Genomic DNA, 18,521 nt, shown 5'->3' with positions numbered 1-18,521 from the left:
GAAATCAGGCAAAAATGGGAATTCGGAAATCAGAAACCCCGACGCCCCCCCCCCCATTCACAGAAGTAGACTCTAGCTATGCTCCCAACCGCAAAATGTTGATCTGTTCATAAGCAGAAATCTGCTAGCTGGAAATTTCAAGATTTTGGAAATTGGCTGTTCTTACCAAGGAATTTAAATAAAAGAGTTGTTCTTACGCAGAGTTAATTTTCATAAGCTGGAAAAAAGGCATTTATTCTAACATTTGAAACCCTACACGTTTTTTGTACAAACATCTGCGTATGTTCTCAACTTTTTGATTGAGTTTCGAGCCGTGTTCTTAACACGTTCATCTTTTAACCCTTTTTTGAGTATTTTTGTCCATCTTCCCATGGACTTCCTAAGAAAACGATAATTTAGAGTCCACCGAGCCTTAAAATGTCCTCGGCTTGTTCTTAATATTTTGGCCATCGAAACTTAATATTCTATAGTCTGTTCTTATAAAAAACCAGAACATTATGGAGATGAAAAAAAGACAACTCACCTTGACATCGTGGAGATAACACATGACAAGAACATTCTTATTGACCACCGTACACCATTCTAAGACATCCAGTTCATGCTCTGCAACCAACTTCCCAATCTCCTGGAGAAAAAAAGTTAAGGGAGAAATGTGATTAAAACGGTGGCCAGAGAGGTACTAGTTGTTTTATAAGAACGTCTAAAATTTATGAAGTCTTCGGAGGTTCTTCATAGTTTATAGAGTACAGTATTTCCCCTTAGGAAATACATTTGAAAATTTCAGACCCCCCCTTAGAAAATTCTATACAAATTTTATAGTGCCGAAGGCAATTTCTTTTAAAAAGAAAAAGTTGTGAAATTTGTGTACATAATTTTATGAAGACAACCCCCTTATAGGAAATTCAAAATTTCAACAACCCCCTTGTCTGGGTTTCATGACTTTTTGAGTTTTAAGCCTAGAAAATGTTATTGAAATATTTCTTATTTTCACCATTTTGAGGGGTTTTTGTGAGATGTCCTAAGAAATTGGGTGTTTTAGAGTCCGCAAAACCTTAAAATGTTCTTAACTTGTTCTGAACATCCTGGCCAACGAAGCCTCGTGTTCTCATATAGTTTGTTCTTATAAAAAAAGCCTAGGACTCTGACTTATCCCCCCCTTCAAGGTGAAAAAATGCACCCTATAATCCGAACAAACTAAGGCTTTCTTCGTTTGAGTTAAAGTCAGCGACAGACAGGGGGGGGGGCGGTACTAAAATTTCACACATGACGTAGGACGTGGGGTATAAAAAAAAGCCTAAAAGCATTAAGTACCATGTGTACTAAAATCCCAAATAGGTGGGGTTTCTTCAGAAATTAAAAAAATTTTTAAAATGAGTACTTAAACCTAAATCTTAGAATTTAATATTGACTGAGCATTTTAGGCAAAATGAAAAAATAAAAACCTCTATATAAGATTATACGTCCCTGTGTCACAAATTAAGCAAAAATTTGTCCCGGTGGTAAAATACCCTTGAATTTCAGCCCCACTGGGAAATTGACTTGATTCATCCACACGCAAATTCCTGTTTAAAAATTGCACTCCAAAACCATCCCCACTGGGTTTTTAACCTTGGAACAATAATAGAATTTCTATCCCCATTAGCATTTCAATAGGAATTTTATCTCAACTGAGGAAAAAGGTTCCTCTGGGCTGTGAAACACCCATTTCAATTTCCATGTTCTGCCTTTATATATATGGAATAAAAAATGTTTTTCGAAGTTAATGTTTGTTTTTTGTAAGAACCGTGGATAACTGATAGAAAAGAAATAGCAAGCTGTAATTAGAGGTAAAATAACCAATCAATATTGCAATAACTAAAGAGAGCAGACAAAGTGTCTTGATGTTTTAGTCTTTATCTAATAGATAGAGATTAGATCAGGTTTCTTGACAATTAAATAACCAAAGTTGGCATTTTGTTGAAAGTCCAAAGACCCGCATTCTTCAAACCGAATTCCAAAATAAGCCTTATTTAGGTGGTCACTATGCTAAAATGTCAAAATAAGTTTTAGTACATGTGTACTAAAATTCCTTTTTCAAAAATTAGGTGGGATGTCAAAAATCGTCAAAAAACCTTGTAGTACTCATATATGTCTTGGATTTTAGTACCGACCCCCCCCCAGACAGAAAATGTACGAAACCGTTATCAATCAAAACATGAAAGATGTTTGTCTTTCACGGAAAATCGTTCTTTGAAACTCTTGTGAATTTTATGCAGAATTTTGAGACGGAAAAGCCTCCTTATATATACTCCACTGAGGGGCTGTTTAGATAGAGACGGGCTAGGTGAGGTGTGATGGATTTTCGAACGGTACGTCACAGCTTTTGACGAATTAAATGGCTAAAAATAGATCACGTGACGTTCGAAAAGCCACCCCACCTAGCCGGGTCAGCCAACGTCCATAATTATGAACAGTCCATGATACGGAAATCCGTCTAAGACGAAAGAACATTTAAAACTACATTATACCTGTTGCGGTTTGTTGATATCAATCCGGATTAAACGATAACGAGGCGCATTCAAGTTCGTTTGGAATGTGAAAATGTTCTCATCGTTTGCTATAAACTGAAACAAAAGAATAGAAACATTCTTCAAATGGTTGGGCGGGAGCGGGGCGGGGTATAGGGACTAGAAATGGTACCGGGTTTTAGTTTATGGAAGTGAACTTTTTTATTTATTTCGGGCATAACTTTTGATCTGATGAACCAAACTTAATAAAATGACCCATCATAATTATTGATCATTCTCTTTCAGAAGTTTAAGAGATCCATTCTTCCAGATTCATTTAAATTTCACAGAACTCGGAAAACGCTACTTGAAAGAGAGAAACTTATTTGTGGTGCACCCGGGTACCTTATTTTTGCCAGGGTCCCATGGTTGTTTGAAAAAAAATGTCTCGGTAGTTTTTCTATCCAGCTCTCAACATCTAGAATATCATTCTGTTTCTGACTAACTTAATTATCCCCGGGGGATACGAGTCCAAGGTAGGGTCGCAAAAACACCAAAATAGAAAAATCAGTCCCTCGTAAGGTGCCCTTTTTTGGAAAATTTGGGGAAGCAGTAGAAATATTGAGAAAATTTTGGAATTTCAGTCCCATTCAGGGTTACTTTTTTCGCAAATTTCGGCGGTAAAATTTTTGAAAAAACGAGTCCCACGTAGGGTCCATTTTTCGAACCTCAGCCATCGGCAAGGGTAGTACCCCCCCGGGTAATTATCGTTGCCCAGATTGTCTTTCAAAGCCAAAAAACATCCTTTGTTTATTTAGACTATTTCTCCCCGAAAGGATTGGCAGGAAAAGTTTGAAGGTTTTGGAGGATTTTGCCTTGTTTTTTTTTATAGGCTGGCGAATGAAAAATTAACTCCGGCGATTTCTAGATTGAAGACTGGTTTCTAGCAGCCAGGGGTATTGATTAGCGTGATTATGCACTTCAGACGGCGACGAACCGAAGTTTTAGACCGGGGAATTTTAGTGCCTTGGACCGGCAAAATTCGCCATTCACCGGGCCTTAGTAAGACCTCTGCAATAATTTCCACCATTTTATCAGTACCATCATTCAAGTTTTGTATCGAAGAAACCTTTAATAGCATATACCTCGTAAGATGCATCAAAATTATCCACAATTTTCTCGTAGGGCAGTAGACCTGAAAGAACAATCAAGATATTCAGGAGTTTATCTTTTTACGAACAATGCGAATACGATTACCGAACGTTTCCCCGACAGACGTTTCCCCGACAGACGTTTTCCTCGACAGACGTTTCCCGACGGACTTTTCCCAATTACCATACACTACAAAATAAGAAACAGCCCAGAAAGCGTAGATGATCCATTTATATTTGGAAATATTATTATTCAAGTATAATAAGAGGAGATAAACTAATTAGAAATTGTTAACATCCGTATTAATTAGAATACACATTAATCCAGAGAAATGACGGTACTTTTCTTATTTTGGATCAAAATCTGGTATCTTTATGAACCCCCTTTTGAATGATTTTTCTTTCCTTTCTTTTTCTTCTCAGCTTTTTGAGTTTGGTTTTTCAAACAATAGTACAGTTTGAACTTCTACTTTTCAAAATATGAACCTTATTATTGTATAAAAACGTTTTTCATAGGAACATACCTGTAATTTGGTAATCAAGCTTTTGTAGATCACAGATATACAGTCTGTTGACTGGATCGCAACCTTCACTGGCCGTCAGAATAACGTAGCGGCCCTCGTCACTGATCTCCGCGTGGCTAGACAAATAGCAATAATATACGAGAATTTAGTCCAGGAGCTGAGGATGGTCTGTTACATGTAAGGGAATATCGAACGACAAACAAGTAAATTAGGAAACTTCAGACATAGTGTTATTTGATCCCACATATGTTTGGTGGTGACCCCGGGGAAGTGGGATCTAGGCGAAAATAAGTGCTGGGGTATGCGCGGAAGGTGCACAAGTCTCTCTAAGGCTCACAAAAACAACAAACCGTCAAATAGTCTCTCTACTGGTCGGGATTTACCCTGTTTGGGTCTTTTTATTGGTACCAATATACCATGAGAATTTAAAAATGTCTCTCTATAAAGAGTCCCTTTTTTTCAAAAATTTTGGTTTTCGGAAGTCAGGTCAGCACGTACCCGACATTCTTTCAACCTTAATATCCCCTCCCCTAGCCTTCTGCTCTAGTGAAAAGAGTTTGTTACAGGAATAGAAAGTTTATCTGTAGAGGTCTGCTTTTCAGACTACCCCTACCCCGGTTTGGCGACTTTAAGACAAAATCATAAAATTGTGTCCCTTGTAAAAGAAACTACAAAAAGATATGCATTGTATTGTAAAGTCTAAAATTGGTAAAAATTCAAAGTTGTTTCAGACATTATTTAGCTATTACTCGTTCTGAAATACATGGGATTTCGTTGATTTGCTTGTATAAGAGACACACAATGTTATCATTTTTTTTATGCTCAGTGGTCAAAGCAAGGTATTTTCGTCTACCAAGGAGAAATTAGCATATATTCTAGAAATTTTGGTGAATTATGTAGAATTTTGAGACGGGAAACGGAATTATATCTGAGAAGGAAGAACTTTTGACAGGGTATGCTAGAAGGAAAAAAACATTACAAAAAATCTTACATCATCCATTTGGGATGGTCAGGGGCTTCAGCGACCAATATATCTTCTTTTTGTTCTGTTCCCAGTTTGTGGTAGTATAGCTACAGGTGAAACAAGTGATACTTTTATGGACCTACCTGGTTATGCATTTAACACATATATAATTGATATCTACATAAGCGTGACCATTAAACAATCATTCAGAACACAAATAGTGACGATCTATTAAAATTAGTCGTTTGTTTCTTATAAAAAAAACACGTTTAGAAACCAAAATTTCATGCTCTTGAAATATTCTTTCATATTCAAGACTTCGAGAGCAAAAAAACATATCTCATCAAAAAATTCAGTAATTTTAAGAACATTGATGTATGCTTATTAAAAGTGATTCTTATAAATAAATATGCGTTTTTTGAGCTGAAAAATTCTTTTTTTACAAAAATCTGCTTGGGCCATCTTTTACCTACTTTCATGCAAAAAGTCGGAAAATAACAAGTCCAAAAAACCCTTTTTTTAGCCGTTTTTTAGCTGAAATTTACCCCAAAATTTTTTTTCCAAAAATCGAGCTCCGCCACATTCGAGGGTTTATAGTTATGCATCTTTGTGCAAAAAATAATTAAAGAATAAAAGAGCCAATCTTGAGAAAAGCTAATACCTAAGTAATTGATAGTGTGCTTATAAATAAATATCGAATTTGGCCAGTTTTTCTATAAAAACAAGCCAAGCAACGAAAATTTAATGACCAAACACATATATTCTTTAAAAGTAAGCCCTAATGAGCAAAAAAAACATCCATCTCATAAAAAAAATTGAGTAATTTGACTAAGAACATTGATGCATGCTTATTAATAGTGATTCTTATAGATAAACATGCGTTTTTTGAGGCAACAAATTTTTTTTGCAAAAGTCTGCTTTAACCATCTTTTACCTATGATGGTACCTTACTTTCCTGCAAAAAATCAGAAAAAATTAATAATCCAATTTTTCACAAAGTCCAAAAAAAACATTTTTTAGCCGTTTTTTGGCCCAAATTGCCCCCCCAAATTTTTTTTTGAAAATCGGGCTCCGTCACATTCGAGGGTTTATAGTTATGCATCTTTGTTCAAAAAATCGTAAAGAATGAAAGAGCCAATCTCGAGAAAAGCTAATACCTAAGTAATTGATAATGTGCTTATAAAAAAATATCGAATTTGGCCAGTTTTTCTATAAAAACACGCCAAGCAACCAAAATTTCATGTCGAAACACACATATTCATTTAAAAGTAAGCCCTCCTGAGCAAAAAAAACATCTATCTCATAAAATAATTGAGTAATTTGACTAAGAACATTGATGTATGCTTATTAATAGTGATTCTTATAGATAAACATGCGTTTTTTGAGCCAACAAAATTTTTTTGCAAAAATCTGCTTAAGCCATCTTTTACCTACGATGGTACCCTACTTTCATGCAAAAAATCAGAAAAAGTTAACGACCTAATTTTTCACAAAGTCCAAAAAACCCGTTTTTTAGCCGTTTTTTGGCCCAAATTTGCCCAAAAAATTTTTTTTTTGAAAATCGGGCTCCGTCACATTTGAGAGTTTATAGTTATGCATCTTTGTGCAAAAAATCAGAAAAAACTAACGGGCCAATCATGAGGAAAGCTAATAACGAACGAACGAACGAACGAACGAACGAACGAACGAACGAACGAACGAACGAACGAACGAACGAACGAACGGACAAAGGTTAATTTATAGGACCTCCACCGGGGTAGGTCCAAAAAAAGAGTATAATATTAAACTTCACTAAAGGAAGAAGTTTTGACGGAAATTTAATTTGGCGGATGGCCGAAAGTTCATAGAACTCGAGAAAATTCACTTACAAGGGAGGGACTTTTTTTCTGGGACACTCGGTATAAGTATGAAATAAATTCTATGTTCAAAGAAAGAGTGCATACCTTTTGATTGAGGTTTGAGTTCACTTCCGTTCCATCTTGTTTACTCTCGTCTTTATCATATTTCTGAAACAAAATGAGCGAAAAGTATGACCTCTCTCAACCCTTTAGGGCAGTTTGATCAAAAATTGGAAAGGTCTAACTTTAAATCGCAGAAAACTAGACGGAATTAAAAGCTTCTGCGTCTGCGGGATCTTGGGAAAATATTTCTTCTAAACTTACGTTATAAAAAACACCTTTATGATCGTGCGTCCATGTAATGCAACTAAATTTGACGTTCTCCAAAACGTCTGGTAGTTCTTGTTGGTCTCCTACTTTCATGAACTAAAACGTAAAAATTATAGAAACAAATTCTAAACGTAACAGGGAAACAAATGCGAAGAGCTTTAATAGGCCTTTTTATAAATTATTTTGAGTGCAACGACTCCCTCGTTTTGAAACCATGACTAAGGTGATTATACCCCTTGAGACTTTGAGTATTACTTTTATCAATAGAGTCGACTTCTTAAATGTACTCCTCTGGGAATCAATTACCTGTAGCAATATATCGAAAACGAGTTAAGTACTGCTCGTGACGTAATTTATGATCTATTCAAAAGGGTATGGGAAATGTCGCAACTCTTTCTCCCTGGATTACTCCGTTTACCCATGATACTTCTTTTTGATTGTTTACGATGTTTTTATTCTCTTGTTTTTAATAAGTGGGGGTTTTCAAATTCTATTATTAACCGACCAGGAATTGAACCCACAACCTTACGCACCATAGCCGATTGCTCTACTTTTATAAGCTATGGTACTCCTCTGCCTTTTTCTTTCTGGTTTATCCCACCTACCCTTGGTTTATCCCACCTACCCTTGGTTTATCCCACCTACCCTTGCCTTCTTTTATATTGCTGATCATTAGGCAGAGAAGTGTTAAGTACTACCGGTTTGAGTCTGAATAGATCCGACCAGGGATTGAACTCACAACCTTGCGAGCCATAGCCGAATGCTCTCCCTTTACAATCAAACTCACCTTAATAGTGTTCCAGTCCGAGCCCTTCTTGCTGATACTGTAGGCACATAATTCCCCATCTTCTGAGAAAGATACTCTCGAGATGGCAATCAATCCTTTCAAATCCATTGCATTTGCATCTAGAAACACTTTGGAATCCCCACCAAGTTTTTCTTGCACGTAAAGGGGGCTAGAAACAAGAAAACAAAAAAGGAATTGCACTAATGCTAAAATCAGTAAAATCAATTTCTTGGAAATTTCTAATTTTTCTCAATTTGCTCTTGGATATTTGCAAAATTTTAGGTATAGAAGAATATCTAATACCATTTGAGTGGGTTTTCACTTTTATCTTTTGTATTTCTCAAGGGAAATCATACTTGTCATTTTCCCTAGGAAAACCGTTTTTGCTTTATTGAAAAACTTCTCATATTCATGTATTTCTTAAGGAAAATCATTCTCTATTGCTTGTATTTCTCAAGGAAAACCATTGTCTATTGTTTGTATTCCTCAAGGAAAATCAATGACAATGTACTAATAAAAAATTTACCTTTGGTTTTGCAATCCAGTGTTGTGGTAATAAAAATACCGGTTACCCCTTCGGAACGGACAGCCATGTTTTGGATAATCGTATAACTTTGTCATTCTATAACAAAACAATAGAAATTTTAATTTTTTTATAAGAACATCATATGTTCTAATACTCACCATTTTATGAGTATCATTGTCCATTTCTCTAAGAAATCGGGTGTTTTAGAGTCAGCGAAGCCTGTTAAACGTTCTTAACTTGTTCTAAACATTTTGGACATGATCAAAGCCTTTAGCTTTATGTTCTTATTCATGATATGCATCATTGCAATGTCTTCCGCAAACCCAACAGCTAATTGGTTGAAAGTGATGTATTGACTGATTTTACGCCACTTACAAACAATCAGCTGTTGGGTCCGTGATGTAATGTCATTAGACATTGCTGTGGTGCATATCATGAATATAGTTTGTACTTAAAAAAATTGAAGAGATTTTGATTAAAGAGGTTCATTACTTAACAACAGCAAAAGCAGCATTGGCCTTTTCATAAAAACAAAATAATGCGCCATTTTTAATAGATTGGCGTCACAATTTTGTTTGCGTGAGCCTTGAAATTTTGAAGTAATTGCAGTGTCAAAATATTTCAACTGTGAATTTAAGCTTTTTAATGTGGTATACTTTCAGACAAGATGGCACATTATTTTGTTTCACCTGCCTTGAAATGAGAAAAAAAAATAGAATAGCTCTAACTAAATTTATGAAGATTTAGCCACAGTGTCCTATGACGTCACATGTATGGAATAGAAAATAAATTTATCCCTTGCAGATTGATTGGAATCAGTGAGGCAAAAAGAATCAAATTGTAAACAAACTCAAATTTTATTACCTTTTATTGAACTTATCTCTTGTTTCACACGTTTCGAGTACTGATTTAGTTAACTCGTTCTGTTTTTCAACAAAATCTTTAGTTTCTGATGAATCAGGATCTTCCAGCCATAGATAGGGGTTGGGGATTTTGTTTCCATGAAAATCATCAATAGCCTCATTGTCTCGACGCACTTCAGGATAAGTTAGTTTGGTCATTTCTGTTTTTCAGATTATTTTTAGATTTCTTAATATTTGATTTAATGAATCTCTAAGAAATAGAAGTTTTAAAATTAGTTAATAATAAACAATATAAGAGAGGATCATAAAACTATGTTTATACAAGGAGGTAGGATACAAATTAATGAGTTTTTATTTTTAACCAAATTGCTAAGGGTTTAGCCATGAAATAAGCCAGAAATCTCCCTTTAAAAGGAAAAAGGAGAAATCTAAAAACAATCTAATCATGGCAAACTGTAGCCCTGATGAGCACAAATGGTGTATAATATTAGGTATGGTTGTATTAAATTTCTCAGAAAATGGGCTAGAATGACAGGCAACCTTAGGTTTAAGCTAAAAATCGAGTTGCCTATAAAAAATGTGTGAAGGGTTTAATAAAATATGATAGATTCACAAATCAGATCCCTGGAAATTAAGAAATGAAACACCGTAAAGACAAAATTTTCTATATTTTATAATAATTTTAAAGATAATTTCAAAAAAATCTTTAACATTGATAACCAATAATCATAATTATCAAAAAATTAAATATAATAACTAAAATTAAAAATGTACAAGAAATTAAGTTGATATCGAGTGTTGTAAAAAGAAATCGTATCATATAAATACAAAAACAAAATGTTCACCTTTAATGTGGGATAAGCCCTAGACTCCCTCTCTTCAAAGTTATATGGGAATAAGTATTACAAAACAGAACGAATCAGAAAAAAAAGTAAAAAAAATACCTTTAAAAAAATAATTTACAATATGGTTTCGATAATTTGGAAAAAAGCTAGATTTAAAATCTTATTTATAATTTATTTTAAGATTACTGGCCTGAACTCTTATTTGAGTTAACTATGTAGATAAAATTTTTTACATTTTTCGAAATTTTGGTCGAAGACATTTAAAACTGTGTTCCAAAAACAAAAGATAATGTGTATATAAATCTATCTAAAATATACCAAGATATCGATTGTACTGGGGGTATTTGTGTAATTTTATAAGAAGTATTTATTAAACAGCTAACACAATACAACGAAATATGAACGTTGGGAGAACGTTGTGAATTAGTAGCGTATAAAAGGTGAAGTGAAAATAAATTCTGTATTTTGTTCAGGATAATGCTCTTTGAAGACTCTCCGTCAGACCCATTATCCTTGTCATAGCACTGAAGGGGTCGGAGTCCCCTTATGAATGACCCCACTAGTATCCCCAACCTTGAAAAGTGCTAATCCTCAAAGGTCTTTTTTCTATTAAAATTTCCCTTTTTACACGTCTTAGTTAGGGCCCTAAAATCCCTTAATAATTTTGTTCTTGACCTCTTACTTGGGATTTTAGACAGTTTTACAGCGAGTAAAAAAGAAATTTGGAAGATAATTATGTAGACATGGGGTCTTGCTATCCCATTCTTTTTTAGGAAAATTTCAGATTTCCCCTTTCCTCGATAATATACCCTTTCCTTCCCACTTAAGAAAGGGGGATTTGAATTATATTTGTATGACTGATAAAGATGTAAAAAAGGGTGAGAGTATCATTACTAACTATGTTCGAAATGGTCTGGTTCTCAACATCTTTAAAAAAAGGTTTTAATTTATGATAATTCACTGATTGGTGCACAGTCCATCCATAAATTATGCATAAATTGGAATAACTCTGTGGTCACTGAAACCTAAAAGTAAGAATAATGGTGGTTTTATGTTGGGTCAACGTTAACTTAGGGATTAAAATATTAAAGTACCAAATCATGTATACTCTGCTGAACGTGCTAACCGCACTGGCTCAACATCAGTATCTTTGAAATCATTCGTAGGCCCAATTGTAAACTTAATGGCTTAAGGAAAATTTTAGCATTCCTTAAATAAGTATTAGCCTCGTTTAGGCTAAAAACTCGTCCCCAGGCCCCAAAAATGATAATTTTCGAAAAGTAAAAAATTTATCCCAAAATATTTTCCCAAGGAACAAGGGTGTCAAATTTCAGCCAAATCCGACCATTTTTGAAGTTTCCAGCCTGTCCCAAAGTTTTAGCCTAGTTTTGGCGAAATATTGTGACCACGCCCTTAAAATTGAAAAATTTCAAAAAACGAAAAAATGACCCCCAGGGATTCACCCAAGGATCAAGTGTGCAAAATTTCAACAAAAACAATTTTTGAAGTCTCTAGCCTGCTCCAAAGTTTTAGTGACAGACAGACACACAGACAGACAGACACACAGGCATTCTCAGATTCTAGCTCAACTGAAGTTGAGAACTTTTACCGATACTTTAACTATAAGTAAGTTTGTGACCGCTGTGGAGGTTGCGAAGTCTCCCTTTTCTTTAGCTGTCTACCTGAAAATAGGAGAGGTTGCCACTCCCTGGATTTCTCTACTTACCATCAATCTGTCTCTTCAGTTGCTGGGCATCAAGCAGAGTGGCATCAAGTACCATTTTGGGAATCTTTGGTATGACCTGGTTGGGGGTCAAACCTGCAACCTTGCACAACATAGGTGGATGGTCTACCTTCATGCTTATTTAACTATGAAGATCCTTTACCTGGTCATTTTCATGTTATATGATTGAAGAAATGCTTGAGAAGGCTGAAAAACTTACCTTATAAGGAGTTGGGTTGAGAGCACGCTTGTGGTCCTGTCTGATTGTGGCTAACGACTTTTTCACAACTTGGCGACAACCCTCCAAATCATCTAATGGTGTTTCAATCTATAAAATGTACAGTATGATTATACAAAAATTCATAATTCTATTATTATTTCTCATATTTCAGATTTCTAGATGAAATATCTTTTTTTTCTCTATTTCTCATAGAATCACTTTTCATTATTTGTATTTCTAAAGGAAAATCACTTTTCCATTGTTGTATTTTTTCAAAGCAAATTTCTCTCAGAAAATCTCTTTTCGTTCATTGGTAACATTTTCAATTTCTTGTATTTCTCAAGGAAAATATCTTCTCATTTATTACATTTTTTCAAGGCAAATCACTTTTTATTGCTTGTATTTCTCAAGGAAAATCATCTTTCATCCCTTGTATTTCTCAAGGAAAATCACTTTTCATCCCTTGTATTTCTCAAGGAAAATCACTTTTCATCCCTTGTATTTCTCAAGGAAAATCACTTTTTATTTATTGTATTTCTCAAGGGAAACCACTTTTTATTTATTGTATTTCTCAAGGGAAACCAGTTAGTTAAGTAACTAGCCAGCAAAAAATAAAACTTTTCCAGTAGGATCAATCTTGAGAGAACAGAAAGTATCGCCTGGGGATATTCTAAACCTTAAAAATTTCAAAACAATGAATTACCTAAAACACATTACATTATCATAACACAAGCATAAAATTAGAGGCACAAAAGAGTTGCTGACCCTTTGACGACACAAAAAATTCACCCTGTGAGAAAAATGTGTATACCTTTCCATTCTTCCAGTAGACTTTCAGAAGACTTTCAATGACTTTTGGTTTGACATATGCTCGTTTAGCACCTTGTATTGGATGCTGGCATAAAACTCTTTCCTCGATACCTGGAGCCTTTTCATCTGCTTTTGTTAGAAGATCAAGCAAAGCCAATCCTACAAAAAGCATACAAGGGAGGTATTTCATGTAAAACACAATGAGACAAGTTTTGTGAAGAAACTGATGTTAAAGCAAACTAAAAGCTGCTGTTATTTAGTAATTTTTCAATTGATGGCTAGATCAATACAACTATTCAATCCAATCTAGTTTAGTTTTTGATAGTGACTGAGGAACATGTAACCGAATCATTCTCATGAACTTATGAAGACAATATTTTTAAAACATCCTACCATCATGTCCATACAAGCGATAGATATTTTTCTTCCCTGGAATGGTGACTTTTGCTATGTCTTGACTGAGCTTCATTCTTGGATCTCCATTTAGCTCAACAAGCTGAAAAAAACAGGAGGTTTTAATTTACTTATCAAAATCCATTATCTATTAGGAAAGGATACAAAAAGGTTTAAAAAACTGTTGCTTCTTGAAACCAAGAAGCTGATCTCAAGATATCATCAAGAAACTGATATTGACATTGTGAATTACGTCAAAAAAAAAGACAATTTAATAAAAGCAAATGTATCTGTTCCCCTTGTTTATAGATCAATGATAAATGGAATCCCTATGCTAGTCTTTTTTATTGGCAAACAAGATATTTTACGTCAAGATTTTCTACTATGCTACATATATTTAAAGAAACTTCTCAGAAGCTGTTACATTTCAATTACTACACAGAGACATTGGCGATTACATCTCTTGCTAATAATGTATAAATACCTTGAAGACACATCCTAGTGCAGGTTGCTTCTGACATGTTACTAAATGTGTCCCGATTCCAAATGCATTGATACTGTGTCCCTGAAAAAGAGATAATAACTTTGAGTTGACTACAGGGGCTGCGTCTCCAATTTAAAAGTGATAGGACCACAATATACTGACTAAGGAGGCGGCACCATCGTTTGGGCCGACATATTTTTTGAGTTTTAACTCTTCTAGATCGCCTAAAACAGGTCTGCTTTAAGGTTATTAAATAGAAATTGGCTTAATAATAAATTTTCATTTTGCTTTGAAAAAATGTGGTCGGCCAAGACCCGACGCCGCCCCCCACCCTAACACCTGGACTATGATTTGACAGGACATATTTTATCAGTAAGGAAGTCTAGTGATCTTCCAAAACCTAAAGCTTGGTTAGTAATTTCATTTGAAGAGCAGATGGTTTCCATTTAAAAAACAACATTATTTGGTTAGTTGTCAAAAAAATATGAGTTATTTTCCTAACAGAAAACAAAATGGCAAAAAAGGGTTGTAAAACTAAGTTATCACAACAACAATGATAGTAAAAAACTTTCTCCCTTTCAAAATGGTGAGTAAAAAACCTGTTGTTCCAAAGAGTAAAGTGTCTCCTCATTGATATCGTTGCTTGCTGTGATTGATAAATTTGCTATCCAGTCAATGTTCAAGCTAATGGAGGAATTTCATTTTGATGATAAATATTAATTGCTGTGATTACTAAATTTGCTTTCCAGCCAAAAATAAATAAATTTAAAAATTTAAAAAAATCAATTGTGAACACACTTCATCGTCATCCTTTAATCTAGGTCCCAAAGGACCTAAGTTGGAAACAAACACCTGGGTACCTCAATCTCTTGCCCTGTCTGGGCCAGCAGATATCCGAAACAATTTCATGTTTTGTACGGAAACAGTAAGCTTAGAAAGAAAACAATCTGCTGGCTCAGACCGAAAAAATCTTCTGAGAACATGATCTGTTGAAGAGTTAGGCGGTTGCACCAATCAAGATTCTGAATTACTTTCAAACAAAGTTTGTATATAATCATCAAGACTTTTCAACAGAGCCATAGAGAAGAATGATATCTTTCAAGGTTAAAATGACATTAACCTTTTGGATGCGTATTCTTTTTAAGTATTCTTAAGTCCAGAATATAGAAAGTTTTGAAAAAGCTGTTGAATTTTATTTACACTTACCTTTCTGAAAGCTTTGTGAACATTTTTCGTAATTCCTTTGATAAATAAGCTAAATCACCAGAATCTATTCGTACACCAATAGATTGATAACCAAAATCTTTTAATGCTAATACAACTGCTAAAAAATTGATACAACCAGATCTAAAAGATGAAAAAATAAAACAAAAACAATTCTTTGTGATTAAAATTGTCCTTCAAAACAAAAAGTTGAAAATTAAAAAAAAAAATACAAAAAAAGAAAATCCCTTACTTCAATGTATCATAAGTATCAATCAAAGCTAGGAAGTAACTTGGGAATGAACTTGCATAAGCTGTGAATGCCATCAATTCACCTTGATTCACTTGATCCTACAAAATAAAAATGTCATCTATTCTTTGTTAGCAGTCCATGGTTATATTGGAAAACTCTCTTTTTCTTGAGTATATATTAAACAATAATACAAAGTGAACACAATAGCTTTACATAAGGGCTACTTAGACTACACAATATATTGACAAACAATATTCGACAATATCGTTTTCAGGTGCTCTATTATAAAAAGGAATTTTCTTTCTGTAAACAATCCCCCTATATTGTTGAGAAAATTGCAAATCAAGCTGACAATATATTGAGGACACCTTTTCAATATATTGCCTAACAATATATTGTGTAGTGTTTGTTGCCCTTTTTAAACATGTTTCATTTTCTCATTTTCCAGACAGCCTGTATTTTGCTTTGCACTTGGCAGTACCTTAGAAATCTTGAAAATATCAGCAACTTCTTGTAGTTTTTTCTCAACAGTAGGAAGTAGAGATTCATTTTGCTGGCTGTTTTTATTCAGCAGTTTATGAAACTGACTGACATCATCTGCTTTATGGAAGGACGAAACAAATGCATGTGCATGGGTCCCTTTTACTGGAATATTGAATTTCTTGGCAGCTAAAACATCACTTGTTCCATCAAAACCTGTTAATGATAAGTAAGCATATAGGTGAAAAGTGAGTGCTTAGCCAAAATCCAGTCTGAAGGCAATGTCCATGCTTATTTGTTTAAAAAAGTTCAACGGCAAAAAGTTTTGCTCTTTTGCTCTGCTCTGCAAAAAGGCAGATAAATTTTTCACAAAAGATGTATTTTTTGGTTGAGAATTGATCCTGTGAAGATGAGAAAAAAATTGGCCATGCGTTTTTTTTTTCGGAACGCTGAAAAACTTTGATCTTCCTTAAGGTAAAGAGGTTGCGGGATTTGGGTTAACAGGGCAAAAATTGCTAAAAAGTTGGTAAAACTGTAATCCTGGAATCTGGAAGTTCCACCTACACTGTTTATATCTTATAAAAGTGTTATTAATTTCTATTGAAATCAGGAATATCAGCAATAAATAACTTTACCTCCCAAATAACAATATTTTGAAGCAGATAATCCACCATCAGGGCCTTGAGCTCTTCGTAAACCAAATTCTAACAGTAGTTTATCTTCTCCTGAAGCGTGTCTGAACCTTGCAGCATTAGTTGCCACAAGACTGAAAAATACAAAGAATCAGAAAGTAAACAGGAAAATATTATATAACCCCATGTAAGAAATAGCATATTAATTTTCTAGGGTTATATCAGATTAGGCTAGCTGATTTAATAAGGATGGAACATTTTTGTTGTTGTCAGTTTTGTACGATAACTTATTGACTGGATATTGTTAACAAGTGTGATGGCTAACAATCACTTCATATAAATGAATATCTTTAAATGACATGAAGTTCCATCATATTTTAAGCTAGTAATGAAATGTAAACTCCTACATACCTTGCAAAATTGACCAAATTCAAAAGTGTTGTCTCTAAAAGCTGGACAACTGAAAGAGAATTAGCTTAGTTTAGAAAATCAAGTTCTTGTTTAATTACATATGGAACATTAATTGTATCAAAAATAAATAAAGTAATTAAATACATTATTAAGCTCAACCAAACCTAATCATTACTGACATAATTGATAAATAAACAAGATTATGAATGATACCTGCTAGAGGTCCCTCAACTCTTATAAGAGGAACTTTAGCAAAGACAACAGTTCCTTCTGGAATCGCACTAATAGTGACTTCATTTGTTGTTAGATTTTTCAAGAAAGTAAAAAATTCTGGATCAGTTGATTCTGGCATCACTTTTACCAAGTATTCAATATCTGAAAAAAAAATTAAGTAAGAACACTATGATAACCAACCTTGCATGATAGAGCTGGAAAGCAAAAAATTGGTCAAGAAAAAGTTGGAAGAAATGAAAAAATGAAATGAGAAAAAAGGTTTCATCATTCTTAATTAAAAGAACATTTGAAAAGATTTAAAGTCAAAAAGCTCCTGTTCTTAATAAAGATTCTCAGCTTTTTTGCAAAGCATCTCAAAAAAAAAAGTCTAAAAATCTGAAAATATCACTTACCATCTTCACTAAACTTGAAGTTCTTGACATAATTAATGCACTCGCTTAATCCAGCAAAAATTGTGAACTCTCCTTTGAAAGGGTTCTTACGAAAGAACAAATCAAAAACGGCATGGTCATTCATTTTTTTGTTATCCCAATATGCATATGCCATAGATATTTGGTAAAAGTCAGTAAGTAGTGGTTGGATGACTCCATTCTGAGACATGTTTTATTGGTTGTTGAAAGCGGATATGATTTTTTATTTTGTATTCTTAACTTCTAAGATGAGATGTCAAATCATTGATGAGATTCAAATTATGGGATGTGTGCATTAAAATCTCATTAACATGAACAGTAAGCCTTCTATCATGCTATTGGGACCATCCAAAAAGTGTGCATGCTAAAATTGGGCCCCATTTACTCTTGTACCCTTTTCTGTAACCTCTAAAATAGAAAACTTGTAAGACATGGACTCTTCTAGATCTAAAAAAAAACATTCCAAAAGTATGTACCCTAAAATATTAACCTGATAGCAGCTGTGGAGTTTTCTACGCGACACACTGAAGCTCTAAAGATCGCTGAAAACTAACATCTGAGGAAAATGGCCCTATCTCTACAAAAAATTTGAGTCAACTTTTTGTCTAGTGCCGAAAACTTAAAATTTAAAATGGCGCTCCATGAAAAGTGCGTTTTATAGATAGGAATTAAAATTCTGTCCCACAATGCTTTGCGAGTGGAAAGGTTTCAAAATGGAGGCGGAAGGTGAAAATGGATGTTTGTTATTGTTTTAAAACTCAAGTTTTTGGTCTTTATACTTTATAAACTTCATAAAAGTATTCAGTAATGGTTTGTATTCATTTTCTATAGCTTCAGTTTTCTTCTAGGCCCAAAAAAAAAGTAGTTTTGTTTCCGGAAATGCGGGTGACGAAAAAAAATCTCACCCGGGCGGCCGGAAAATTTTTTTTTTTTTCAATTTTCCTAGAAAAACTC

The 18,521-nt window shown here is 34.1% G+C and overlaps 2 protein-coding genes across 2 annotated transcripts in view; both read right to left on the bottom strand.

Moving 5' to 3' along the window:
- The window catches only part of LOC136818473 (prolyl endopeptidase-like), a 17,930-nt gene extending 8,211 nt beyond the window's left edge, over window positions 1-9,719 (bottom strand). Inside the window, exons 1-10 of the mRNA XM_067074807.1 lie at window positions 9,471-9,719; window positions 8,607-8,702; window positions 8,081-8,249; window positions 7,288-7,389; window positions 7,069-7,131; window positions 5,153-5,232; window positions 4,162-4,277; window positions 3,632-3,681; window positions 2,508-2,603; window positions 524-625 (exon numbers count right to left, since the gene is read on the bottom strand). Of these exons, the coding sequence (XP_066930908.1) occupies window positions 524-625; window positions 2,508-2,603; window positions 3,632-3,681; window positions 4,162-4,277; window positions 5,153-5,232; window positions 7,069-7,131; window positions 7,288-7,389; window positions 8,081-8,249; window positions 8,607-8,702; window positions 9,471-9,667 (1,071 nt within the window). The 5' untranslated portion in view covers window positions 9,668-9,719. The remainder of the gene's footprint in view (window positions 1-523; window positions 626-2,507; window positions 2,604-3,631; window positions 3,682-4,161; window positions 4,278-5,152; window positions 5,233-7,068; window positions 7,132-7,287; window positions 7,390-8,080; window positions 8,250-8,606; window positions 8,703-9,470) is intronic.
- Window positions 9,720-10,118: 399 nt separating this feature from the next.
- Window positions 10,119-17,810, bottom strand: LOC136818415 (nicotinate phosphoribosyltransferase-like). The gene is made up of 13 exons (XM_067074748.1): window positions 17,550-17,810; window positions 17,137-17,298; window positions 16,924-16,972; window positions 16,516-16,646; window positions 15,882-16,096; window positions 15,401-15,498; window positions 15,151-15,291; window positions 14,544-14,628; window positions 13,945-14,025; window positions 13,461-13,563; window positions 13,069-13,226; window positions 12,258-12,365; window positions 10,119-11,339 (listed from the first exon to the last, which is right to left on the bottom strand). Exons 1-13 carry the CDS (start codon window positions 17,755-17,757, stop codon window positions 11,262-11,264), a joined length of 1,617 nt encoding a protein of 538 aa, XP_066930849.1. The 5' UTR covers window positions 17,758-17,810; the 3' UTR covers window positions 10,119-11,261.
- Window positions 17,811-18,521: the final 711 nt, after the last annotated feature.

This window comes from Clytia hemisphaerica, unplaced genomic scaffold (genome assembly GCF_902728285.1).
Source record: "Clytia hemisphaerica strain Z4C2 unplaced genomic scaffold, Clytia hemisphaerica genome assembly, whole genome shotgun sequence".
In the NCBI taxonomy this organism is placed as follows: Eukaryota; Metazoa; Cnidaria; class Hydrozoa; order Leptothecata; family Clytiidae; genus Clytia; species Clytia hemisphaerica.
Note: the sequence above shows the minus strand (reverse complement) of the source record. Positions and strands in the feature narration are given on the sequence as shown.

Coding starts and splice junctions, on each gene's coding strand:
- LOC136818415 (XM_067074748.1), bottom strand. CDS start 17,757: ATGTCTCAGAATGGAGTCATCCAACCACTACTTACTGACTTTTACCAA. Junction 16,973..17,136: donor AGTTGAGGGACCTCTAGCAG/GTATCATTCATA, acceptor ATTCTCTTTCAG/TTGTCCAGCTTTTAGAGACA. Junction 15,499..15,881: donor ATATTTTCAAGATTTCTAAG/GTACTGCCAAGT, acceptor TTTATTTTGTAG/GATCAAGTGAATCAAGGTGA.